The following is a 10,700-nucleotide window of genomic DNA, read 5'->3' as shown; positions in this document are numbered from 1 at the left end:
GTTCAATCTTGCGGTGTCCTTTCCTAGTGACAGTACCGCAACGCACGTATTGTATTGTTGCCATCGAGGATAAAAAGATGGGGTTTTCATCATATTGCTTGAGTTAATTCCTCTACATCATGTCATCTTACTTAATGCGTTACTCCGTTCTTTATGAACTTAATACTCTAGATGCATGCTGGATAGCGGTCTATGTGTGGAGTAATAGTAGTAGATGTAGGATCGTTTCGGTCTACTTGACACAGACGTGATGCCTATATTCATGATCATTGCCTTAGATATCGTCATAACTTTGCGCTTGTCTCGGCAGTAATTTGTTCACCCACCATATTATTTGCTATCTTGAGAGAGGCCTCTAGTGAAACCTATGGCCCTCGGGTCTATTTTCCATCATATTTGTTTCTGATCTACTATTTTTGCAATATTTTACTTTCTGATCTATATACCAAAAATACCAAAAATATTTACTTTACTGTTTATCTATCTCTATCAGATCTCACTTTTGCAAGTAACAGTGAAGGGATTGACAACCCCTTTATCGCGTTGGGTGCAAGTTCTTTAATTGTTTGTGCAGGTATTAGGTGATTTGTGTGTTGTCTCCTGCTGGATTGATACCTTGGTTCTCAAACTGAGGAAAATACTTATCTCTACTTTGTTGCATCACCCTTTGCTCTTCAAGGGAAAACCCAACGCAAGCTCAAGAAGTAGCACCCCCCGGCGCGAACTTCCTAGCGTGCACCGTCGCAGCCCCGTCGACCACAGGGACCACATCCCAATGAGGGGTCGGGGCCGGGAGCCCAGGATCTGAATCAGAGTCCCTCTCGTCGCCGTCAAGGGCCCAGAACCTGTTGCCTATCCGGATGGGAGAGTAGGGGGAGGAAGGAAGGAGAGGAGGGAGCCGTCGGAGAGCCACGCCTAGGGGACACGGAGACGGGGACGACCAGCGACCTGGGAGCACCGATAGGAGCTGGAGCCACGGGGAAGAGGTAGGAGGGGGACGGGTGCGAGGAAGGCGGACGGGGGGAGAGGGAGAGGGGAGCCATCCGTTTGGTTTGGAGTCAATCATTGCACTAATAGGTGGGTCAGTGTAGATCACTGCATTTTGCCCCACGATTCATACTATCAGGTCAGGTTCGGGTATATCCACGGATACATAATTATGTCCATGCCCCGCCCATGAATATCCGGATCGGGTTCGGGTGCTGTCCATGGATGTAAAAACGTACTCAAACCCTATCCATTCGGGTCGGGTATCCGCGGGTATCCATCTCCATGGAAAAAATTGCCATCCTTAGTTGTATCCTCGGGAGGGGCTTGGCAGAAGATGGATCTACTCCAAAGAACTCAAAACATGGTAAATAAAATCATGAAGAAGACCTCCAGGTAGGTCATCGAGAAGTACTAAAGAAGTACTTAAGTTAAAGATTCATATTGCTGGGAAGCTACCTTCTCCGTAAGGTGTTTTCCACTTCACCAGCGAGCTCCAGGCCGACAAGTTTCGGACCGACAGGCCCAAGTTCCCTCCAACACTTTGCCGCACCTACCTGCTAGGATTTTGCCAACAGGTGGCGGGCGCACAGGTGGTTAGGTAGAGCTTGTCGGGGCACGTGGCGATCCACCGCCAGAAGATTAACTTTATTGACACCCCGTGCAGGGGCGTGTCGCGGTAATAAAAAGTAGCTGGGCTGACGGTATAGGTGTAGCAGCGCTCCCATGCAGGCATCTGTCCCAGTATGACACCTAATAGCGCATTTAATTCGTTTGTCATATGCCGTCAGTGTTTGGCACGTTAACCCCGTAGCCACTATTCACCCCTGTAAATGACTGTTTTGCCACTGTGATGACCCCTTTCACCTAGTATAAAAGAAGGGCCATGGCAACCTTTACAAGGGTTGAAAACCTGCCTATTTGTAGTAGCTTAGTAGCACCTCCCGAGCATCTTGCTGGCAAGGTTGTGCTCTGTGTAAACACAAGACTCAAATACTCATAAATGCACCAAGCAGGAGTAGGGTTTTACGCACAGTGCGGCCCGAACATGGGTAAAAAGCTCGAGTTCTTTCATGGTTGTTGTTGCTCTTTGTGTGCTACGTGCCCTCGCCGAACGTAGAAGGGGTTCTCGGCCCCATAGATTGTCGTATGCCGACACGTGTCAATAATGTTCGTCACAGCTTCTATCCACATCTACCCTCCGAACATGAAAAATATATTTATTTCGCCAATTGCAAGAATTGCACCAACTAAAAGAAGGATTGGTGGACGGATTAAGAAATCTTTAGCTAGTAGTTGTGCATGCACTCGGGACGAGAGGGCTCTCGTTCTCTATAATTGGAGTCGATGTACATTGATAAAGCCGATTGATCGATCGAGACTGGCTGCACAATTCCTTTAACTTTGCTATAATTATTCATCCCCCTTTTCCTTTGTATTTCTACTAGAGTTTTTATGAGGAAAGGGAGTGACGATGAAGTAGGCGCATCTGGTGGGCTATATATATGTGGTGGCTCCTGCCGAAGCACGCACTCAGTGAGTCATAGAGAAAGAGTGACAAGGAGTGGAGGAGCATAGAGGGGAAGACACGAGAGAGATGGAAATGGAGAGGAGATCAGTAGTGTATGATTCTGAAGGAGGTGATGATCATGAGAGGCAAGGTACGTATGCGATCCTAACTTGTGTGATTAATTCAATCAAGTCTTGCATGCTGTCGATCATAAGGACTTGATGTTGTGATTGTGAGCCAATGGAACATGCAAGTAGTAATTAGCTAGTTAGACCTCACTGTCATGACATGGCATGTGCGTAGAGGACGAACAATAGGGAGGCTTTTCTTTTGTTTCCTTTTAGCAGTGATAATATGTGCATCAGTCTGAATCTACAACATTGGCATCCTGGCTGCAGGGACGGTGTGGACGGCGACGTCGCACATCGTGGCGGCGGTGGTCGGCTCCGGCGTGCTGGCACTGGCGTGGACGGTGGCGCAGCTGGGGTGGGTGGTGGGCCCACTCGTCCTCTTGGGCTTCTCCTGCGTTACCTACTACACCTCTACCCTCCTGGCCAACTGCTACCGCTACCCGGACCCCGTCTCCGGCGCCGTCAACCGGGAGTACATCGACGCCGTCCGGTGCTACCTCGGTAACTAATCGACGTAGTTACATATTAATCTCAAAGCTCAAAGCTAACCCGTGCATGGCTGATGGATTAATAATGAACTGTTGAAGGCCGGAAGAACGTGCTGCTCTGCGGGTGCGCGCAGTACGTGAACCTGTGGGGCACGCTTGTGGGCTATACCATCACGGCAAGCACCAGCATGGTGTAAGTACACTAGACTCTTTATCTTCTTTCTTTTTGCAAGCACTAGAATGGACTATGATTAGTTAGCCCAGCAAATTGAGATTGATTTGGGCGTGACGCATGCATAAATAACGCATCCCCTGGAGGCCGGAGAGGGAATCCGTTGGCATTCTCGCATAAGATTGCACTGCACGCATGCACGCTGCACGCTATGCGCGTGACACCACCACCAGCTTGTTGGTGGATCCGTCACGGTTGCACACACCTGCACGTATCTCGTGTGACATCAACACACCTGCACTGGTAGCTCTATCTATCTTTTTTTTTTTTGAGCATATGCCGCCGCGGCCTCCGGATGTCATCTTTGAGCCTAAAAATTCCAAGCTTGCCGTGGCATCTACGATCGAGAGGGTTTCAACACTAGCTAGGTGCGTAACCGTATGGGGGTTTTGCTTTTGCTTTTTAAATCTGATTAATTCATTCTTTCTTTTTTAGTTGAGTTGTTAATTCATTCTTTCGATAAAAAAGTAGAGTACTAGATGATGTCCATTATAAAACTATACTACCTCTGTACCAAATTATAAGACATTTTTGCAGATTTTTGCACAGCATAAACGTGCTGTATTTTAATACGGAGGCAGTAGTAATTCATTCATCCAGAATTTATTTTTTGGGTTAACATTCATCCAGATTTTAAATGATAAATATGCATGTATGTAGCGCGGTGAAGCGAGTCAACTGCTTCCACCGGTCGGGTTTCAGCACGACGGGATGCAACTCGTCGGGGAGCACGTACATGGTGCTGTTCGGCCTAATGCAGCTGCTGCTCTCCCAGCTTCCCAGCCTCCACAACATCGCCTGGCTCTCCGTCGTCGCCGTCGCCACCTCCTTCGGCTACTCCTTCATCAGCCTCGGCCTCTGCGCCGCCAAGTGGGCCTCCCATGGCGACGTGCGCGGCACCCTCGCCGGCGCCAGCGTCGACGCGCCCCGTGACAAGGCCTTCAACGTCCTCCTGGCCCTCGGCAACATCGCCTTCTCCTACACCTTCGCCGACGTGCTCATCGAGATCCAGGACACTCTCAAATCTCCTCCCGCGGAGAACAAGACCATGAAGCGCGCGTCGCTCTACGGCCTCAGCATGACCACCGTCTTCTACCTCCTCCTGGGCTGCACCGGCTACGCCGCCTTCGGCAACGATGCCCCCGGGAACATCCTCACGGGTCTGGCCTTCTACGAGCCCTACTGGCTCGTCGACGTCGCCAACGTGTGCGTCATCGTGCACCTCGCGGGCGCCTACCAGGTGTTCGCTCAGCCCATCTTCGCGAGGCTGGAGAGCTACGTGGCGTGCCGGTGGCCGGACGCCAAGATCATCAACGCCACCTACTATGTGCGCGTGCCGGGCCGGCCGTCTTCGTCGGTGCCGGTGGCGCCGCTCAAGCTGGTGTTGCGCACCGTCATCATCATGTTCACCACGCTGGTGGCGATGCTGCTGCCCTTTTTCAACGCCGTGCTGGGGCTCATCGGCGCGCTAGGCTTCTGGCCGCTGTCCGTCTACTTCCCTGTCAGCATGCATATCGCGAGACTCAAGATCAGGCGCGGCGAGGGGCGGTGGTACTGGCTGCAGGCCATGAGCTTCGTCTGCCTCCTCATCTCCCTCGCCGCAAGCATCGGGTCCGTGCAGGACATCGTGCACAACCTCAAGACCGCCACCCCCTTCTAGAATGTCGACTGATAATTAACGAGTACTCCATATTTGTAGTCGACGGATTATTAACTCGACTGATCTGAGGGACCCATGCAAAGGTGGCCTCACTTCTCCTTTTTGGCGTTAATTTGATTGATCGATCGATCGATCGATCAAGTGCATCCTTTTTTCTTGCTGTTGATTCCAACTTTGCAATAGTACCTACGTAGCTTGCAATTGTCCTATCAAGTAATGCAAGATCGACTAAATAATGGGTCTACGTCTAGAAAACAGGCAACTGAAAACAAAACAAATATCTGTCATTTTTGTTTTGGGCCGTGAGATTTTCCTTTTTTCCCTTTTTGAACAGAAATGACTGGAAATGAACAAACCTTCAATTGCATTTGTCATCCGCATCGTTGCTAACTTTGTTGGGGGAAATGTGCCCAGTTCTTTTGTTAGATAATAACGAGATAAAACGAGACACGAGAGCACAAGGATTTTTACGTGGAAACCTTTGCGGGAGAAAACCACGGACGCACGAAGGCGCAATCACTGTGAGGAGGAGTATTACAAGCACGAGACGACAGACCGTCTGAGGTGCGACTACATGGGGTATATAAGAGGGCAATACATGAGAGTCCTTAAAGGACAAGTAAACGAGTTGTACTCGTACGCGTCGACGTCAACGCAAAGGCCCACACAGGTGTACTACGTCTAGTCCAACATGGTATAATTTGGATCACAATTTAACAATCTCCACCTTGATCCAAATTCCCTCAAGTAGTCGAAGAAAGTAAATAACTCCATTCAAATCAGCATAAACACCTTGTGCGTCAAAAGTCCATAGGACTAGTGAGAAATACCAACTAAGCCTGAGCAAAGCTCAAATTTATTGGTCGGAACTGGCTTTGTCATCATATCAGCAGGATTATCATGAGTACTTATCTTGCATACCTTCAAATCGCCTTCAGCAACAACATCTCGAATATAATGAAATTTGACATCAATGTGTTTTGTTCTCTCATGATACATTGGATTCTTTGCAAGATATAAGCACTTTGACTGTCAGAAAATATGGTAGGGCAAGATGAATCTCCACAAAGCTCAGTGTACAAACCTCTCAACCAAATAGCTTCTTTGCATGCCTCAAAAATAGCCATATACTCGGCAACAGTAGTGGAACAAGCCACAATAGACTGCAAAGTTGCTCTCTAACTCACAGCACAACCAGCAATGGTGAAAACATAACCTGTGAGTGATCTTCTCTTATCCAAATCACCAGCAAAATCAGAATCAACAAAACCAACAAGTCCATCTCTAGATTTCCCAAACTGTAAATAACCATTAGAAGTACCTCGCAGGTATCTGAAAATCCACTGAACTGCTTTCCAATGCTCTTTTCCAGGATTAGCCATGTATCTACTGACAACACTCAATGCATAAGATAAATCCGGACGGGAACAAACCATGGCATACATAAGTGAACCAACTAAACTCGAATAGGGAACTCTAGACATGTACTCAATATCTGCATCTGACTTAGGACATAAGGCTGATGATAACTTGAAGTGTGCAGCTAACGGAGTACTTACTAGCTTGGCATTATGCATATTAAAATGACGAAAAACTTTATCAATATATCCTCTCTGACTTAGATATACTTTTCCAGACGGTCTATCTCTGGATATTTCCATGCCAAGTATTTTCTTTGCTGCACCCAAATCCTTCATCTCAAATTCATTACTCAATTGCTTCTTTAGTTCATGAATATCTGACATACTCTTTGCAGCAATAAGCATATCATCAACATAAAGGAGCAAATAAATAGTTGAACCATTGATAGTTTTCAAATAGACACAACTATCATAATTAGACCTTTTGAAACCTTGAGAGAGCATAAAGGTGTCAAATCTCTTGTACCACTGTCGAGGGGATTGCTTCAATCCATAAAGAGATTTCTTTAACTTACAGACAAGCTTTTCTTTTCCAGGGATAACAAAACCTTCAGGTTGTTCCATATAAATATCCTCTTCTAATTCTCCATGTAAGAATGCAGTTTTAACATCCAATTGCTCAAGCTCAAAATCATTCATGGCAACAATACTAAGTAAAGTGCGAATAGAGCTATGCTTCACAACAGGAGAAAAGACTTCGTTATAGTCAATACCTGGAATCTGACTGTAACCTTTAGCAACTAACCTTGCTTTATATCTTGTCTCATCATTAGGAGAAACACCTTCTTTCCTCTTGAAAACCCACTTGCAATGAATATGTTTCTTCTCTCTAGGTACTTTTACTAAATCCCAAGTGCCATTCTTTTCAAGTGATTCCATCTCATCATGCATAGTGGTCATCCACTTATTACTATCAGCAGAAATAATAGCCTCGGAATATGAAGAAGGTTCAGCATTACCTTCAATTTCTTCTGCAACAGACAAAGCAAAAGAAACAATATTGCACTCTTCAATTAACCTGTCAGGTTTATTAATACCCCGCCCAACTCTGTCACGTGCAAGATTCCAACTGGGCGGAACAATAGGCTGATTTGGAGTGGGAGTGACATGATCATCATTAACGATGGGTTCATCATGTGCATCAACAATTTCATTACCAGATGTATCACCTGAATCAATAACATGCTCCACCTGAACAATAGGCTGCTGTTCACTCTCAACGGGAACATTAGTAGATGAAACATCATGTAACATAGCAGATTCATTAAAGATAACGTTTCTGCTAAAAACAACCTTCTGGGTTTCAGGATTCCACAATTTAAAACCTTTAACACCAGACTTATAACCAAGAAAGATTCACTTAACAGCCCTAGGCTCCAACTTTCCATTATCAACATGACCATAAGCAGTGCAACCAAAAACTCTCAGCTGTGAATAATCAGCAGGTGAACCGGACCATACCTCAATTGGAGTTTTCTTATTAAGATCAATAGATGGTGAACGGTTAATGAGATAACAAGCAATGGAAGCGGCCTCAGCCCAAAAACGCCTATGCAAACCTGCATTGGACAACATGCAACAGGCTCTGGAATAATGGTCTTCTTCATACGCTCAGCAACACCGTTTTGTTGAGGAGTATAAGGAACGGTGTAATGTCTGACAATGCCTTCAGACTTGCAATAATTCTTAAATTGCTTAGAACAGAATTCCATACCATTATCAGTGCAAAGTATTTTTACCTTCTTTTCAGTTTGTCTCTCAATCATAATCTTCCACTCCTTAAAAGCTGAGAATGCTTCATATTTATGCGTCAAGAAATAAGGCCAAACTTTTCTCGAATAATCATCAATAATAGTCAGCATGTAACTAGCACCACCCAGTGACTTCTTGCGAGATGGTCCCCATAAATCAGAATGGACATAATCAAGAATACCTTCGGTTGTATGAGTCGAAGTGTTGAACTTCACCCTCTTGTGCTTGCCGAAGATACAATGCTCACAAAATTTCAATTTACCAGGTTCATATCCATCAAGAAGACCTCTCTTATTTAACTCTGGCAAACCAAGTTCACTCATATGTCCAAGACGCATATGCCAAAGGTTAGCAGCAACACAACCAGAATTCTTTGAAATAACTGGAGTAGCGTTACCTGAAACGGTAGAACCTCGAAGGTAATAAAGACCATTGGTCGAACTCAAGTCACCTTTCATCACAGTAAGGGAACATTTGGTGACTTTCAAAACACTATCTCCACCTGAATACTTGTACCCCTTTGCATCAAGGGCACTCATAGAAATAAGATTTCTCTTCATCTTCGGAATATACCGAACATCTGTCGAAGTTCTGATTATGCCATCAAACATCTTGATTCGAATAGAACCTATGCCTTCAATCTTGCATGGTGAATTATCAAAACCTAAAACGGAACCAGCAGCAGTAGTAGAATCAAAAAGATTAAACCAATCTCTACGTGGGCACATGTGAAAAGTACATGCACTATCAAGTACCCACTCATCATTGGTCTCAGCACATCCAGCAATAATGACAAGAGCATCATCGGAACTATCATCATGAGCAACATTAGCAGAATTTTCACCTTGTTTGTTACCTTTTCTCTTTTCCTTGTTCTGCAACTTGAAACACTCTGAGATGTCATGCCCGTCTCTCTTGCAATATCTGCAATATTTCTTGTCTCTGGATTGCGACCGGCCCCTGTGGCCGTTCTTACTTTTGCCTCTATTTCCATTATTGGAGTTCTTCTCCTTTGTCCTGCCACGAACAGATAATCCCTCGGCTTGGGATGAACTCGAACCATCATGAGGCACCATTAATTCCATCTTCTCCTTAGACTTCAAAGCTTCATAAACTTCGTTAAGTGTGAGAGTATCACGACTGTATAATATGGTGTCTCTAAAATTTGTATAAGAACTTGGCAGTGAACAAAGTAACATTAAAGCAGTATCTTCCTCTTCATACTTAACCTCCATTGCAGCTAGATCAGATATGATCTCTTTAAATTCAGAAATATGATTCAAAACATTACCTCCCTCGGGTAACCTGTGCAGGAATAATTTTTGCTTCAGATGCATCTTGCTGGTGAGATCTTTAGTCATGCAAATCCCTTCCAGCTTTAACCATAGAGCGGCGGCAGTTTTCTCGCTCAAAACTTCCTGCAAAATATTATTATGCAAATGGAGTTGAATTTGTGACAAAGCCTTACAATCAATTCTTTTCTCCTCATCAGTCCAGTCCTGAATTCTATTCTTCCCAAAACTATCCAGTGCTTCATCATAGTCGGACTGTGCAAACAACGCCCGCATCTTGACTTGCCATAGGGTAAACCATGTGTCACGGTCCAGCAGCGGAAAGTCATACTTCATGGAAGCCATGAGTAGATAAATCTGTGTACACAAAGTAGTACAAGCCAAAAGAAATAATCCTTGATAGAATCAATTTGCGGAGCAGACAAAAAATAGGGTAAATAGCACCTGGATATTATATTGGGCAGTGGACGTAGCAAACAAAGGACGAAGCAAGGATCACCCAACTAGTACTAGTACTCCTGTAGTACTCCTGTAGCCGTCACGTGAGCAAGCAATCAACTAGTAGTAGTAGTACTCGAGTAGATTAACTTCAAGTAGTGGCAGCAGCAACGTAGCATGGTGCCTCGGGACTTGAAGCCAGCAAAACAATCCACGGCAAGGGAAATTGAGTGTCTCGGCGACTTGATCCATTGATGCGTTTTCTGCTGCACCTGCTTCTCTGGTCTTGATTTATCCTCGAGACCAGCAGTGGAGATTGCCGGATCAGACAACAACACGGGAGGCGTGCGCGTAGGAACTCTAGTCGGTCTCGGTTGTATCAGAAAATCGATCCGCCTCGGATCGACGGATCGCTTGGACGTGCGCCGGCACGCACGATGTAACCCTAACTCTCGATCTCAAATCTCGTATCTTACAACTTGGCTTTGTATACCACTTGTTAGATAATAACGAGATAAAACGAGACACGAGAGCACATGTATTTTTACGTGGAAACCCTTGCGAGAGAAAACCACAGACGCACGAAGGCGCAATCACTATGAGGAGGAGTATTACAAGCACGAGACGACAGACCGTCTGAGGTGCGACTACATGGGGTATATAGAGGGCAATACATGAGAGTACTTGGAGGACAAGTCAACGAGTTGTACTCGTACGCGTCGACGTCAACGCAAAGGCCCACACAGGTGTACTACGTCTAGTCCAACATGGTATAATTTGGATCACAAT

At 45.5% G+C, this 10,700-nt stretch overlaps 1 protein-coding gene across 2 annotated transcripts; it reads left to right on the top strand.

Annotated features, from left to right (window-relative positions):
- The first annotated feature begins 2,437 nt into the window (after positions 1-2,437).
- On the top strand, positions 2,438-5,282 carry LOC123120023 (amino acid permease 6). Of its 2 annotated transcripts, XM_044540030.1 has the most exons (4): positions 2,438-2,648; positions 2,896-3,129; positions 3,216-3,309; positions 4,009-5,282. In XM_044540030.1, exons 1-4 carry the CDS (start codon positions 2,585-2,587, stop codon positions 5,006-5,008), a joined length of 1,392 nt encoding a protein of 463 aa, XP_044395965.1. In that variant the 5' UTR covers positions 2,438-2,584; the 3' UTR covers positions 5,009-5,282. The 2 variants fall into 2 exon arrangements, with proteins under 2 accessions (XP_044395965.1, XP_044395966.1); XM_044540031.1 differs by lacking the exons at positions 2,438-2,648; positions 2,896-3,129; positions 3,216-3,309 and adding an exon at positions 3,321-3,716.
- The last annotated feature ends 5,418 nt before the right edge of the window (positions 5,283-10,700 follow it).

Source organism: Triticum aestivum, chromosome 5D (assembly GCF_018294505.1).
Source record: "Triticum aestivum cultivar Chinese Spring chromosome 5D, IWGSC CS RefSeq v2.1, whole genome shotgun sequence".
In the NCBI taxonomy this organism is placed as follows: domain Eukaryota; kingdom Viridiplantae; phylum Streptophyta; class Magnoliopsida; order Poales; family Poaceae; genus Triticum; species Triticum aestivum.
This window is presented reverse-complemented; position numbering and strand designations above follow the sequence as displayed.